Source organism: Mustela nigripes, chromosome 1, assembly GCF_022355385.1.
Source record: "Mustela nigripes isolate SB6536 chromosome 1, MUSNIG.SB6536, whole genome shotgun sequence".
Classification (NCBI taxonomy): domain Eukaryota; kingdom Metazoa; phylum Chordata; class Mammalia; order Carnivora; family Mustelidae; genus Mustela; species Mustela nigripes.
Genome location: NC_081557.1, coordinates 58,371,536 through 58,389,097, shown reverse-complemented (window position 1 = coordinate 58,389,097; position 17,562 = coordinate 58,371,536). Strand labels below are relative to the sequence as shown.

The window sequence follows — 17,562 nt, the reverse complement described above, 5'->3', positions numbered from 1 at the left end:
GCCCAGAAATAAACCATGTCCTTATGGTCATTAATTAATCTACAGGAAAGGAGTAAGAATATATAATAAGGAAAAAGACATCCTCTTCAACAAATGGTTCTGGGAAAACTGGACAGCTATATACAAAAGAATGAAACTGAACCACTTTCTTACCATACACAAAAATAAATTCAAAATACATTAAGTACCCAAATAAAACCATAAAACTCTTAGAAAGAAACATAGCACAGTAATTTCTTTGACATTGGCCTTAACAACATATTTATGGACAGGTCTCCTAAGGCAAGGGAAACAAAAGCAAAAATAAACTATTGTAACTACATCAAAATAAAAACCTCTGCACAGTGAAGTAAACCATCAACAAAACAAAACAACCTAGTGAACAGAAAATACCTGCGATGATAGCATCTGATAAGGAGTTAGTATCTAAAATAAAAAGAACTTACAAAATTCTGATTAAAAATCAAATTTCTGATTTAAAATGGGCAGAGAATCTGAATAGACATTCTTGAAAGAAGACAAATAGTTGGATGACAGATAAAGGAAAAGATGCTCAACATCAAGGAAATGCAAATCAAAACCACAATGAGATATTACCTCATATGAGTCAAAATGGCTAGTATATAAGAGACAAGAATAACAAGTGCTGACAAGGATGTGGGGAAAAGGGAATTCTTGTGCACGGTTGGTGCAAAGATAAACTGGTACAGCTACTGTAGGGAACAGTACAGAGGTTTCCCAAAACATTAAAAATAGAAATATAGTAACTAAAAGTAGAATCCAGTAAATCCACTACCAGGTATTTACTAAAAAAAAAAAAAAAAAAAAAAGAAAGAAAAGAAAAGAAAAAGAAAGTAAAGAAAATGCTATCTAAAAGATATCTGCACCCCTATGTTTACTGCAGCCTTATTTACAATAGCCAAGATATGGAAGCAACCAGAGTGTCCACTGATGAATGACCAGAGAAGCTATACAGATACAATGGGATATTACTCAACCATAAAAAGGAATAAGGTCTTGCCATTTGTGACAATGTGGATGGACCTAGAGGGTATTATGCTAAATCAAATAAGTCAGAGAAAGGCAAATGCCATGTGATTTCTCTTATTTTTGACTTCTAAAAAACAAAACAAATGGACACACAAACAAAAACAATTTCTTAAATACAGAGAACAAACTGATGGTTCCCAGGTGGGTGGATGGGTGAAATAAATAAGAGGGATTAAGAGGCACAAATATCCAGCTATAAAATAAATACGTCACAGAGATGAAAAGTACAGCATAGAGAACATAAACAATAATGTTGTAAGAATATTTGATGGAGGCAGGTGGTGACTATTTTCGTCACAGTAAGTAAGCACTGAGTAAGGCATAGAATTGTTGAGTCAATATGTTGTACCCCTGAAACTAATAAAACTCTGTCAATTATACTTCAGTTACAAAAAGTAAAAACAGAAGCTACAATGAAATAACATTTAACACTCACTAGAAGAGCTTCAATCAATTAGACAAACAGTAACAAATATTGGCAAGGATGTGGAAAAACTGAAACCCCCATGCATCATTGGTGGGAATGTGAAGTGATGCAGCCACTTTGGAAAACAGTTTGGAAGTTCCTCAGAATGTTAAACCTATAGTTACCAAATGACTCAGCAGTTCCAACTAAGACCAAGGTATATACCCAAGAGAAATGAAAATATATGTTTACACAAAAAGATGTATATGAATGTTCACATTATTCATAATAGTCAAAATGTGAAAACAACTCAAATGTCTATCAACTGATGAACTGATGATAAAATTGGTATATCCATACAAGAATACTATTTGGCAATAAAAAGGAATGCTCCACATTACAAGGTATATAAACTTTGAAAACATTGTTTTAAGTGAAAGCCTGTTACAAAACACCACATATGATACCATTCCATTCATAGGAAATGCTCAGAATTGGTAAATCTATACAAAAAGAAAATGCCTAGTGATGGGATTTGGGAGGAAGTTAAAAGAAAGTAGGGGTAATGGGGAATGGTTACTAATGAACGTGGGGGTTTCTTCTAGGTGTGATGGAAATGTTTAAAAATGTATTATACTGATGGTTACACAAATCTGTGACTATACTAAGAAACTAAGAAACATTAAACTGTGTTAACTTTTATGGGTTAATTTAATGATCTGTGAATCATATCTTAATATCATATCTTAATAAAGCTACTCAAGGATGCCCGGGTGGCTCAGTCAGTTAAGCACCCAACTCTTGGTTTTGGTTCAGGCCACAATCTCAGGGTTGGGAGATCAAGCCCTACATCAGGCCCTGCACTGGGCTGGGAGCCTCCTTAAGAGTCTCTCTCTCCCTCTCCTTCTGCCCCAACATGCCATTCTAAAACTGAGTAAACAAAGCTCTTTAAAATAAAGCTATCTGGAAATACTGAAGGATCATTAACTTTGAGCCTCACTATAGGGTGAGCTCAGTGGGCTGATTGTTAGGAGCCCCTGACATCAACATCTTCAGGTGTTCCCTTGGTTGCATTAGCTAGGGAAGAGGCTTTCACCAAACCCTGGAGACTAGTGATCTGCCTGACAACGTTCTGGGAGCTCTCACAAATTTCATTTCTTTGTTCATCTGTTGTGCTTTTTTTTTTTATATATTCCATATACAAATAAAATCATACGGTATTTGTCTTTCTCTGTCTGGCTTATTTCACTTGGCGTAATACCCTCCAAGTATATGATGTTGTCCCAAACAAACTGCAAACAAACAACAAAGAAACGGACTCCTAAATATGGAGAACTTCAGGTTTGGACTCTTGACCTCAGGGTCATGAGTGTAGAGAGTACTTAAATAAATAAACATCAGACTCTTTATCAAATATGAATATTATACTAAATGAGATTTTCTTGAAACAGAAAACAAAGATATTACCTATTTCACAGGCTTACTGTGAATGATGTATGTAGAAGGAGTCTATGAGTGTAAAACACTAGGGAAATGTAAATAATGACCATTAGGATTTTGGAAAATATAAGTTCTGACACAAGAGTTCTATGCCTTACCACCAGTAGAAATGTTAAAGAAATTAAAATTTGCTCCAATTACTAGACATCAAATGAGATCCAGTATGTTCAATAATGTAACATAAAATAAACCACAGTCCTGCTCATTCTTGAATATTCATTTGCATCAAGGGGACAATAACATGTCCCCTTAGAAGACAGAAACACACCCACTTGTACTCACTAATTTGGAGTACTTCAATGTTTAACCCTTTGTTATGAACCCAATGTTTATATCTCCTCTAAGTTCATATCCTGAAATCCTAATTTTTAATGGGTTAGTATTTGGAGATGGGGTCTTTGGAAGGTAATTAGTTAGATGAGGTCATGAAGGTAGAGCCCTGGTCCGATGGGATTAGTATCCCTATAAGAAGACACAGCAAAGTTTGCTTAGTCTCTCCCATGCAAGGACACAGAAAGAAGGTGGCTATCTCCAAGCCAGAAAGAGAGACCTCACCAGACACAGACTCTGCCAGACTCTGACCTGGGACCTCCAGTCTCCAAAACTGTAAGAAAATAAATGTCTACAGTTTAAGCCACTCAATCAATGGTATATTGTTATGGCAATCCAAGCACAACAGGACATCATTTAATGATATACGACTGTCCTTCACTGCTAATTATGAAAATTATAACTTTGGTATATATGTCTCCATAATGCAATTCATATGAAAGAAAAAATTAAAAATATTTTTTACTTAGTTATAAATTTTTATTTCATAATGAAACTACAAGACTATTTTCGGAAATCCCACCAACAAATATGTTACTAATTGTGGGAATCAAAGAGTGTATATCAAGACTTTAAGAGCTTGAAAAAGTAGAAAAAGAACCAGGTCAGTTTAAGAACTTAGCAAATACGGAAGCACTGGCTGGCTCAGTCCGTAAAGTATGTGCCTCTTGATCTTGGGGGTTGTGGGTTTGAGCCTCACATTGGCTGTAGAGATTACTTAAAAAAAAATAAAATCTTAAAGAAAAAAAGAATTCTGTAAATATGGAAAAATTATCTTTTTGTTCACCAATGTAAACCTAACACCTAGAACAGTGCCTAATGTGTAACAGATATTCTCTCCCTATGTTGAATAACGGGAGAGAAAAAAAGAATCAAAACAGCACGATTTCAGTCACTTATTTTAATACTATATTGAGCAGGTTCAGAATGTTTTCTGAATTTCAGGAAGCAGGACTTTTTCTGATGCACTGCACTAGTCCCTTAGTCTAGACCTGTGCGCACAGTATATACTGGAATATAAGCTGGGTAAATGGAGTGCTTCTTTGTTTTTTTGTGGGGTTTTTTTTGCCTATCTAAATTCTGGACATCCTTTAGGGTACCTGGGTAGCTCAGTCTGTTAAGTGTCTGCCTTGGGTCATAATCTCAGGACCCGAGAATTGAGCCTTTCACTGGGCTCCCTATTCAGTGGGGAGTCTGCTTCCTCTCCCTCTGCCCTTCCTCTCTGCTCATACTCTATCACATTCATGTGCTCTCTAATAAATTAAACAATTAATTAATTCTGGCCACCCTTCAAGGATAAATCCAAATTCCACTTGTGAAAAGCCTCCCCTGCTACTCTACTCTGTTGTGAACAGTGTTTTTAAACTACCACCTAGTAGCCCAGGCCAAGAATCTAAGAGTCAACCTGGATTATTCTCATTCTGTAACACCTCAGATCCAAATCTATGAGCAAATCCTATCAGTCCTATCAGTTCTATCTTTTTTTTGTTTTGTTTTTTTGTTTTTTTGTTTGTTTTTGAGAAACAGAGACACTTGTGTAAGTGCACGGGCCTGGGGCAGGGAGGGCAGAGGGCGAGGGAGAGACAGAATCACAAGCACACTCACTGCTAAGCACAAAGCCAAGGTGGGGCTTGATCCCACAACCCCAAGATTATATGTACATCACTGTCTGGCACACAGTAGACAATCAATAGATATTTGCTATTATTATCTGTAAAAATCATTTGCCAACTTAACCATGGAAATACTTGAGATGTTTATTTCCCTGTTTCTTGTGATCCACTTAAGTAATTTTTCCTCCTATATAACTTTTTCCTCCTTGAGGGACAGAGATCATGTCTTACATTCTGTGTTCAAAAACCCCTAGTACAAGTATTTGTACTAGTCTGTTTCCCCCGAAAAATATCAATGTATTTTACTTTGCAGATGCGAAGTGTCTTTTTTTTTTTAAGATTTTATTTATTTATTTGACAGACAGAGGTCACAAGTAGGCAGAGAGGCAGGCAGAGAGAGAGGGGGAAGCAGGCTCCCCGCTGAGCAAAGAGCTCGATGTGGGACTCAATCCCAGGACCCTGAGATCATGACCTGAGCCGAAGGCAGAGGCTTCAACCCATTGAGCCACCCAGGCACCCGTGTCTTTAGAATAATTTCCAGATTTGTGGTAAAAACTGGCTATTGTATTTCTTAATAAATCACAACAGAGTTACCACACTTACTTCTGGCATCTGTCTTATCCGACTCACTGAGACATAAATCATCCTTGGCATCAGTGCTTCCCTCAACACCATGTCTTAAAAAAAACTTTATATCATGTTCATCAATTTCATTCTCATCATCTATGTCATATTTCTGTAGTCCCTCTAGCAGCTTTACAGCTGCTAAATGGGCAAACCTGTAGAAAAGAATCAGTAATTAACAAGATTCACAATCCTCTTCAAGTTGAAACTGCACTCTCCACTTAATTTAGCGAATTACACTCTGTACATTATGCTACCAATGCCCCAAGTAAAGGAGCAAAACTGCACCTAAAAGCGACAATTAAACATACGTCCAGCTCAAAGAGTTACTGGACACTGAGGACAAACAGTCATGTTAAAGGCTGTTCCATAATTTTTATTGGTAAAAATCCAACTGGGAGAGGAGACCCAATATCAAAAGAATATGTGGGGTGCCCCCAGACAGAGCTGCTCAACTGAATAGAAAGCCCAGAACCACCCTACTTGTTACCTATATTTACTACCTTTTTTGATGGCCAAATTGAGATTTCAGAAATAGTTCTGGTTCCAGTTTTAGGGCTAAATATAGCTCTAGGCCCCTTAATTTTCATCCTTCCTCAACCCCAAAACGTGGCATGGCCTTGAAATTTAATGAAAAAATCGTGACTTTTCCATCTACCTTTTCTATTTTCTTTGATCTTTCCCATATCTCAATGAAGCTTCCAGTAATATAGCCTTGCTTTTGGAGCTGATATTGTGATTGCTTATAATCTGCATGGTTTTCTCAGAGTCTTGCTAACTGAAATGTTTAATGTTTTCTCTTATGACATGGAGAACTACTCAAACACAAAATCTCAAATCCCACTTTTTTCACACACCTATACAACCACATGCACACAAATATCCTTACCTTTCACCAGGTACTATACATAATTAAAGATATGGTAACAAACATCTTAAGAAGTTGTAAGGTTAATAGACTTCATTATCTTTACTACTAAGTTAAAATTAACAGCTATTATTTACTGAATACCTACTTTATGCCAGATTCATAGTGTTTCTATAACACTATACACACATCTAGCATTTTGGTGCATGAATTACAAAAACTCTAAAAGATATATAGGGGAATCTCATTGTCTAAACTTTAATTTGCATTTTCCTAACAAAAATGATTTTGAGCATTTTTTTCATATACATATTTGCCATCTGTATATTTTCCATTGGTGAATGAACAATATCAATTGCTGGCAAGATAAGAAACAAAAGAAACTCTCATCCACTGCTGATGAGAATGCAGACTGGCATGGTTACTTTCAAAGGCACGATGGCAATTTCTTATAAAGCAAACATACTCTTATCCTACTCCTAATTATTTACCCAAGTGAAGTGAAAACTGATGTTCACACAAAAAAATATTGTACATGAGGGACGCCTGGGTGGCTCAGTTGGTTAAGCAGCTGCCTTCGGCTCAGGTCATGATCCTAGTGTCCTGGAATCGAGTCCCACATCGGGCTCCTTGCTCAGCAGGGAGCCTGCTTCTCCCTCTGCCTCTGCCTGCCATTCTGTCTGCCTGTGCTCGCTCTCTCCCTCTCTCTCTCTCTGATAAATAAATAAAATCTTTAAAAAAATATTGTACATGTATGTTTAGAGCAGCTTTATGCATAATTACCAAAAATGGATAAAGCAGGGACACCTGGGTGGCTCAGTGGGTTAAGCCGCTGCCTTCGGCTCAGGTCATGATCCCAGGGTCCTGGAATCAAGTCCCGCATCGGGCTCCTTGCTCAGCAGGGAGCCTGCCTCTCTCTCCACCTCTGCCTGCCTCTCTGCCTGCTTGTATGCTTTCTTTCTCTCTCTCTTTCTGACAAATAAATAAATAAAATCTTTTTTTAAAAAATGGATAGAGCAGCTTTATGCATAATTTCCAAAAAATGGATATAATCAAGATGTCCTTTGACAGGTTACCACATTATCAAACTATGGAATACTATGGAATTCTATAGCCAAGGGAGTACTGCTCAGCTATAAGAAAGAAATGAGCTACAAATACACATGAAAGAACCTCATATATAATTAACCTGAGCGAAAGAAGGCAGATATATAAGCATATGTACTATATGATTCCATTTATATAAAATTCTAGGAAATACAAACTAATCTATAGTGACAGACAGCAGATCAGCATTTGCTTGGGGAAGGGAAAGTGGGGAGCAGTGGGAAGGAGACAGACTACAAAGGGGGCACAAGGAGACTTTCCCTATCTTGATGGCAGTAATGGTTTCATGGGTAAGTACCTATGTCAGAATTCATCAGTTCGTACTGTACAAAGATGTGTACTTTATCATATACCAATTAAACCTTAATAAAGCTGTTTTCCAAAGTAAAACTAAAGTGGGCCTAAGTAGATAATGATCCTAGGTATGTGGTACCACAAAATCATGCTCCAAAGCCTCAAAGAAATCCCTCAAAATTGTAAGGACAATAAACTCTTAAAAATTGCACAGCAATCAATGCATGATTAACATTGAATGATTAGCATCCTGTTGGGCCTCATTTGCAAATTTTAGCCCACATTCCTACTTTACATTCAAGCAGTTCTGGACTACAAGCAATTCCTCAAACACATAAGGTACTATCTTACAACACTTCCTCCTTTAAGGCATCAGCATAAATGTTGCTTCCTCCAAAAATAAAAAATTTCCCTGACCTCTATATAAATTCTGTCCCCCTTCTGTTCCTTCCTAACTTCCCCAAAACTTTCAAACAGGAAGACCTGGGCACTTTTTCTCCTATGTTCTTATTGTATCTTATACATAACATGTAATATGTTACAATGATTATAATTAATAATAATTATGTTTATGTACTGAATCTCTTTACAAGATTTTAGACTTGAGGACAAGAACTGTGTTTTTTCATCTTTGTAATCCTAACATTAACCATAGCAATAGGGACATGCTAAGTACATAGGAAGTTGAATGAAAAATAACCGAATGAATAAATGGATGGACTAAATTTTCCTTGAGGACCTGCATAGGAGATGAGCAGGAGATGCTTAATAGCAGGTGCTATATTTAATTCAAATGTAAATATTAAAATTTGTTTCAAAATCTAAGTGGCTCCTTTTGATTATGCCTCTTAATCACACAGTATTTCTAAAGAAATAGGGGCATTTGGGTGACACCATTCTTCATTCTGTACCACAGTTCTAAGCACCGTCAAATGTTTAGCATTCCTGGACCCGACCTCACTATATATCAGTGATAGTCTCCAGTCATGTGACACTCCTCCATACATTTCCAAATCCTGCCCCCACGAGGAAAGGGGACAATACTACTTTCCAGCTGAAAATCATTACTTTAGTGAGAAGAGCTGATTTATCATCAAATGTCAATTCAGCTGGAAAATTGTTACTCTGTCAGCATTTGATGGAGTCCTATAATTCCATTAAATCCTAAGAGCTTTCTGAGTGTAAGAGAGTATACCCAAAACCTTAAAAACAAAAGAAAGAAGTGAAGCAGACAGGGATACCTTTTAGCCACATCACTGGGTTTCTCCCCTGCTTTGTTGGTAATATTACTGTCTGCTCCCATTTTAATTATCCACTGCAAACACTCTATGTGGCCTTGCCCAGCAGCTGTTTAAAAAAAAAAAAAAAAGACAAAAACAAAAATACACACAAAAAGTTATTGTTATTAGTAACAGTTGTCTGATATCTCAGACAGTACCATTAGAGAATATTTTCATAAATACTGATCCTTGTACTAACCAACAAAGGTTGGGCAGATGTTATTCTCTGTTCATTTATGTATTCATTAGGCAAACACTTAATCAAAAATCTACTGGGCTTACCTCCAATACAGAGGACTTTGCATCCCAATATAAAATTTATATAAAAATTTGAAGAAGATATAAAAGTTGAAGCTCAAAGATGTTATTTATTTAACATCACGCAGCACGCAAGTAATGGATTTGAAACTATAATCTAGGTTTTCCCAGTCTTTATCCAGAGTTCACCTGCTGCTATCTATAGCTCCTGACAAATCTTGCATCTGACCAAAATATGAGCACAGTCCAGCCACAGGGCTGACTACATGGACTTTGAAAATCTTGGTCATCTTATGTAAACAGGTTCTTCTTCTGACTCTCATGACTCAACATTTACAGGCCCCTCACTAATCACCTGAACTGTTTACCACCTTTTTCTAAATCTTGTCCTTAATACAAGCACTCAGGATTAATTTTCACCTCCACAACTCTGTCTATGTGTCCTCCTGCCTAGTGCCCAGCCCTCAGCTATGTGTTCATCTAACTTCTACCCATCCTTCTAGATCCATCTGAAGATTCAGGGAAGCTGGGTGGAAAGATACTTAATAAACTTAAAAGATCTGACTTTAGGTCTACTAAACAGTGAGACTGGAGGGCAGGACAGAACTTAGCAAGTGGTTGGCATATACAGACCCTCAATAAAGGTCTATGAAGTTGAGGCATGAATAAGTGAATGAGGATACTAAGAAAAATGTCAGCTTTGCTCTTACCAGATGTGTAACCTCAGTCAAGAAAACTGATTCCTCTGGACCCCAATTTCCTCATGTTTTACAGAGATGATTTCATACTTAGAAAGAGGGTTCATAAAATTAAAATAAGGATTAAATGTGATGACAGTTTTACATCCCATTAAGTAGCATATAAACATAAGGTATTATTTCTGAATTCCCACAAACATGTCTCTCATAATTTAACCTTTACCAACTTCTTCTATTCCTCAGTTTCTACTCCTGAATTCCTACTGCATGTATTTTAAGAAACAAATACTTTTTGGCATCAATTACTCCTGACTTGTACAAATCTTTAGATGTTCATGGTTGGAAGCATGTACTCCTTAGAAAAGGTCTGGACCTCACACTGTCTACGTGGTGCAGACATATGGTGGGTGCTGACTATAAGTGCCTCTGTAAAATGAATCAAAGACTAGGAGCTTTTGATATGCCTCTTGTGCCTCAAAAAGGGAATTCACCTTCAATACTGACAACAGAGAAAAGAGGACACAAAGTCAGATACTGTGACAAAGTAAGAACTCTTATGTCCTCCTCTAGTTCATTCAGGGCCATCTCCCTAACTCAGAATTGGCCCCTGAAAATTCTGGGCTTTCTTGCTCTCTCCTACAGAAAATCCAAAACCACTCAAAACACAGGCGCCTGGGTGGCTCAGTGGGTTAAAGCCTCTGCCTTCGGCTCAGGTCATGATTCCAGGGTCCTGAGATCAAGCCCTGCATCAGGCTCTCTGCTCAGCAGACAGCCTGCTTCCTCCACTCTCTCTCTCTGCCTGCTTCTCTGCCTGCTTGTGATCTCTGTCTTTCAAATAAATAAATAAAATTAAAAAAAGAAAACACTCAAAACAGTACAAGATTTCCCAGACCTCTAGAAATAACCTCACTTTAGACAAAAACAGCAATATATTCCATCTTTAAAAGTTACAAAAGGTATTTATGAATCACAGATAATTGTTTTGTCAAAGATAGAATGAGCTTAACCCCACATTTAAATTTTATTACACAGGCAATGCTTACAAAGAGGAGGATGGGAAGCTAAGTAACTTATCTAAAATGAAATAAAATAAAAGGATTTTTACCCAAGATCCTTATTGTACATTGGTTAGGATATGTGATTAATTTGACCAATGTTTTATAAGAGAACAGATAAAATTATTCTGTGACTAGAAATTTTTAAGAAATCATTTGAAATACTTATGGCTTAGCAAATGAAAAAAAGGAGCAGTCACAGTGGATTTAACAATTATTAAATGACCAAGAAAAATGCCTCAATAATAAACACTGCAACTGGGCGCCTGAGTGGCTCAGTGGGTTAAGCCTCTGCCTTCAGCTCAGGTCATGATCTCAGGGTCCTGGGATTGAGCCCCATATCAGGCTCTCTGCTCAGCAGGGAGTCTGCTTCCCCCTCTCTCTGCTTGCCTCTCTGCCTATTTGTGATCTCTATAAAAAAAAAAAAAAAAGAATCTTTAAACATCGTAACTTATTTATTGAATCAAAATCAAAATTAAAGAAAAAGAAGCAGAGATTAATAAATGTAAAAAATGTGGATTAAGCTATAAAGGGACAACTTTAATTTACCCAATTTGGATATAATCTAAACACACAGATGTTCATCAGGAAAGCCAAGTGTACAGAAAAGGCCCCTTCCCCTACTTGTAGCCACTTATCATCCCCCATCACACTCCCTGTTCCACCCCTGGGCCTGGGAGTCCTCAATGGACAGACTGACAAGACAAGGGGTGAAAGGCAAAAACTTTGGGTTCCTCAATTTCACCCTCCCATCTTCTCACAAGGGCTGCATCACAAACACCCTACTGTTATGCATTAAGCCCTTGAGAATCTACTTCCAGGTCCCTCATTTCAATCTTAGTTCCAGTGGTGAAGAAACGACTAAGAAAGGCTGAAAAACAGCCATCAATAAAACTTAATTCTTCCTGTGAAGATGAAATATAAACGTTATGATAACACCTATCTTTTGCTACAGTGTCTGAATGATACCCTACATATACATTAGTAATAAAAAGTGGTTATATTTAGGGGTGCCTGGGTGGCTCAGTGGGGTAAATCCTCTGCCTTCAGTTCAGGTCATGATCCCAGGATCCTGGGATCCAGCCCCACATAGGCTCTCTGCTCAGCAGGGAGCCTGCTCTCCCCACCCTCCCCCTCCCCCCGCTTGCCTCTCTGCCTACTTGTGATCTCTGTCAAATAAATAAATAAAATCTTTTTTTTTTAAGTGGTATTATCTAGGATAATAAATGAAGGCTTTGCTCCAGGGTACCACATTTTAAAATATATATACATATACATAGTGCACACTTTAAATTTCCTCCCCATTCACAAATCCCATGGTGAAGAGCTAAACCCCTAGAGAGCCAAGCTAAGATGGAGAAGTGAGATTTTCCAAGTCTGGAATAAAGTGTTTGCCAAAATAGGAACCTCTCTGTGTGTAGAAGAAACCCCCTTTGCATTCCCCTTCTTACTCCACCTAACCTCTCTTATAAAACTATTGGTACACATGATGTTTAAATTCTATATCGGAGATTCATTATGAAGTAAACCAAATTTAACAATTAAACTAAGAAGCTAACCAACAAGAACATAACCTATGATTGGGACTATCAGAAGTTATTTACAAAATAAAATATAATTCAAACACATGACTGCCTTAACTACCCTACTGTCTTTTTACTCTACCCCTGCCCTCTTTTTTTTAAGAGTTAAGTAATCTCTATGCTCAACATAGGGCTAGAACTCATGACCCCAACTTCAAGAGTTACATGCTCTACTGACTGAGCTAGCCGGTGCCCCCTTTAAAATTTTTATAAGAATTACTGGCCATTGGTCACCTGGGTGGCTCGGTGGGTTAAGCCTCTGCCTTCGACTCAGGTCATGGTCTCAGGACCCTGGGATAGAGCCAGGATCAAGCTCTCTGCTCAGCAAGGAGCCTGCGTCCCCCTCTCTGCCTGCCTCTCTGCCTACTTGTGATCTCTCTATCACGTAAATAAATAAAATCTTAAAAAAAAGAAAGAAAGAAAGAAAGAAATACCGGTCATTACATTACGAAATAGCTTACAATATCACAAATGAAGCAGAATGGAAATTTCAGATGCATTAAGTTAAAGATTTGGTATTTGATTTTATAAATTAAAGGAAGACTGGCAAAAGTAAATCCTAGAGTACCCATACTCTCAACAAGGTGTTGACAATTTGACAAAGTCTGATTAAAAAACCAAAAAGCTAATTAATATTTTAGAATTCCACACAGAAGGAAGTAGGGAATACAGATGAAAGTGGCGGACATATGGAAATTGTGTTTAAATCTAATGTTCATTGATATTTCTATAAAAGTAAACACATTTTTACAGAGTACAAGAAGAAAATTCTGCTATACCTTTTTTCAAGTTCTGTTATACCTTTATCATGCTTTAGCAAGAATTAATAGATCATTTTAGTCCTAAGAAAGTATTAGTCCTAAGAAACTTCTCCAGCTGTGAATTTCATATCTTAACACGTCAATGTCTTAAGAGAATTTTCACTGGAATTATCCTAAATGTGATAGTTAATTTCTGGCATCATAAGAGGAGTATCACAAATGAACTGAAAATAAGTACTCTGTGTATCATATAAGGGAGACGGATATCCTCTAGGGTATTAGGGTAAGTTCTACATTTTCACATGTTTCAAAGGGATAATTATTTTAAAAGGTAAAAAACAGTAATTGTGTCAGAACTGAAAATGAAGCAGGACTCATAACTCACCTTTATGCATAGGAGTTGATCCATTATTATCACGTTCATTAATATTAATTACTCCATCTTCAATTAATTTCTTAAGCATTTCCAAATCACCTTTAAAGGCAGCCACATGACCTGGAAATGCTAAAGCTATGAATAAAAATTCAACATTTCCGTAAATGTATCAGGTCATTCTTTCCCCTGCCTTAAGCAGTCACAAAATTCAAATTTCAATATTAACTCAATTAAGAATGTTACACTAGAATTAGTTCAGTTGATACAATGACAAGTAATAAAAAGAGAATCATAAAATAAGATTATTATTAACTGTGTAGCCCTTTCTCCCCACAGGACTTCAAACATGCCAAGAGTAGTACTGTACCAGAACTATTCTTAGCCATATTCCATTGTCAGACCAACACAAAACATAAGAAGATGGTCATTTTCAACCCTTTGTATAAAAACTGGAAGCACATGAAGTATACATATATATACAAACACATATACATACACACATGGCTGTATAAGTGTACCTGACCTAGTACCTAACTGTAAGTACTTGATAAAATGTTTTTAATGTAGCAACTACATATACTGAGCCCTTACTGAATGCCAGACATGGTAGTAAGCACTGGTAAGTAATGCCTCATTATAACCATTTTAACAACTTAGTTGTTAAATGAGATATAGTTATTCTCATTTTTAAATATAGAAATGAAACAGAACAGCCAGAGTATTTTGAATGATTTATTTATTTTAGAGCGAGAAAGAGAGAATACAGTAGGGAGAGGCTGAGGGAGAGGGAAAGAGTCCCAAGCAGACTTTGTGCTGAGCACAAAGCCCAACACAGGGCTCGATCTCACGACCCCAAAATCGTGATCTGAGCTGAAGCCAAGAGCTGGACACTTAACCAACTGCACCATTTAGGTGCCCCTACAAAGAGTATTTTTAAAAGAACAAGGTTGGAGACTTAGACTACCCGATTCTAAGTCTTACCATAAAGCTATCATAATAGCTTTGATATGATTGATAGCTTACCATAAAGCTATCATAATCAAGACAGTTGTGGTATTGGCAAATAAACAGATCTATAAGACAGAATGCAGAGGCCAGAAACACACCCATACATATATAGCCAACTGACTTTTTACAAAGCTGACAAAATATTTCAATGGGGAAAGGAAAGCCTTTCCAAAAAAAATGGTGCTAGGACAAGTAGCTGTATGTGTGTGGGGGGTAAACAAAATTTTAAATGAACACTTAATTTCACTCAAAATTCCACATAAAATTTAACCTGACGTAGATCAAAGATCTGAATTAAAAGGCTAAAACTGACAAATTTTTAGAAAACTATTGAAGAGGGGCGCCTGGGTGGCTCAGTGGGTTAAAGCCTCTGTCTTTGGCTCAGGTCATGATCCCAGAGTCCTGGGATCGAGCCCTACGTTGGGCTCTCTGTTCAGCAGGGAGCCTGCTTCCCCTTCTCTCTCTGCCTGTGATCTCTATCAAATGAATAAATAAAATCTTAAAAAAAAAAAAAAGGGAAGAAAACTATTGAAGGATATCTTGCTAACTTTGAGGTGAACAAATATTTCACAGATAGGACACACAACAAAAGACATGAAGACTGATAAATTGTACTTTACCAAAATTTAAAACTTTCATTCTTTGAAAGACACTCCATGGGGTGCCTGGGTGGCTCAGACAGTTAAGCATCCAACTCTTAATTTTGGCTCAGGTTACGATCCAATATGTGTCAGGCTCCATATTGAGCACGGCACCTAAGATTCTCTCTCCCTTCTCTCCCTGCCCCTCCCCTGTTAATCACATGCCCTCTTTCTCTCTAAAATAAAAATTTTAAATATATGTACATATTGCCATGAAACCAGGCAAGCTTCAGAAAGGGAGAAAATATAGGCCATAACATATACCTGACAAAAACTCTAAAGAACTGTCAAAAGTCAATAATTAGTAGACAAAAAACCCAATTTACAAATGGGCAAAAGAATTAAACAGATACTTGATAAAAGACATACGAATGCGGGGTGCCTGGGTGGTTCAGTGGGTTAAGGCCTCTGACTTTGATTTGGGTCATGGTCCCGGGTTCCTGGGATGGAGCCCCACATCGGGCTCTCTGCTCGGCAGGGAGCATGCTTCCCCACACCCCACCTGCCTCTCTGCCTACTTGTGCTCTCTGTCAAATAAATAAATAAAATCTTAAAAAAAAAAAGATATACGAATGCCCATTTGAAAAGATGCTCAATATTAATTAGATTTCAGGAAGATGTATACTAAAACCATGGTAGGGTAACACTACACATCCATTAGAACAGCTAATAAAACAGACTGACCATATCAAGTGCTAGCAATTCCATGGAGCAAATGGAATTCTCATACATGTCTGGTGGGGATATAAGCAATACAACTACTTTACAAAATAGTTGATAACAACTTTTTTGTTGTTGTTGTTAAGTAGGCTTCACACCCAGCATGGAACCTACCGTGAGGCCTGAACTCATGACCCTAAGATCAAGACCTGATTAGGGGTCAAGAGTCAGACATTTAGATGACTGAGCCACTCAGGTGCCCCTGTTACACAACCTCTTAAAGTTAAACAAAAACCCACCATACATCCCCCTCTTCCATATTTACCAAGAGAACTACAAACATATATCTATGTAAAGGTTCAGAACAGCTTTATTAGTAATAGTCCAAAATTGGAAATAATCCAAATGTTTATCGGCAGGTGAACTGTTAAAAAGAAATATACAATACAACCATATAATGGGGTGTTATTCGACAATTAAAAGGAATGAACTATTATTAATATACATAACAGGGGTGAATCTCAAAATAGTTCCATTAGAAAATTCAAACTGATCTATAGGGACAGAAAGCAAGTAGGTGGTTTTGTGGGGCCAGGGTGAAAGTAAGGGTGAACTGCAAGAGGTCCACTCCAGAGGTGATGGAAATGTTTTATATCTAGATTGTGATGGTTTCATGAGTGTAAACTAGGGTGCCTGGGTAACTCAGTCAGTTAAGCCTCTGCCTTCAGCTCAGATTGTGATCCCAAGGTCCTGGGATGGAGTCCTGCTGTCAGGCTCCCAGCTCCACAGGGAACCTGCTTCTTCCTCTGCTTCTGCCTTTCTCTCTCTCTTTCTCTCTTTGTCTCTCTATCTCTCATGTATAAATAAATAAAATCTTAAAAAAAAAAAAAGGGAGAAAAGTATAGGCAAGAAATTTATAGAGGAGAAAACTACAATAGCCATTAACTTACAGAAGGATATTCAATCTCATTCATAATAAAAAGAAAATGAAAATCAAAGTACAAATTAAGGCTTTTCACGCCCAATTGGCAAAAATTGTAAAGTCTGACAATACTGAATATCATTCCTCTAAATTCCCACCAAACATTACTGATGAGAGTGTAAACTTCTGTAATTACTCTGATGAAGAATCTAGCAATCCCTGTTTATACTGAAGATGGGCATATCCCACCAAGCAAACCCTAAAGCAGAATGCACACCTATTTACCCAAGTCAAGCTCCTAACTCTCAGTCTTCAGAGAAGATAGGCAGTCCCTCAAGAAGGCACAACCAACAATCCCAGTGTGCCACGCAAATACTGTCTGTGGGGGCTATGTGTTAAAAAGGTAGTGACCTACTTCTCTAAAGAATCTCTTGTAGGGGGGCGCCTGGGTGGCTCAGTGGGTTAAGCCGCTGCCTTCGGCTCAGGTCATGATCTCAGGGTCCTGGGATCGAGTCCCGCATCGGGCTC

General features: G+C 37.6%; 1 protein-coding gene across 1 annotated transcript in view; it reads right to left on the bottom strand.

Annotated features, from left to right (window-relative positions):
* ANKRD42 (ankyrin repeat domain 42) overlaps window positions 1–17,562 on the bottom strand; it is a gene marked incomplete at its 5' end in the record, with an annotated part of 57,461 nt that overhangs the window by 11,487 nt on the left and 28,412 nt on the right. The window contains 3 exons of the mRNA XM_059400415.1: window positions 5,503–5,678; window positions 9,034–9,139; window positions 13,813–13,938. Of these exons, the coding sequence (XP_059256398.1) occupies window positions 5,503–5,678; window positions 9,034–9,139; window positions 13,813–13,938 (408 nt within the window). The remainder of the gene's footprint in view (window positions 1–5,502; window positions 5,679–9,033; window positions 9,140–13,812; window positions 13,939–17,562) is intronic.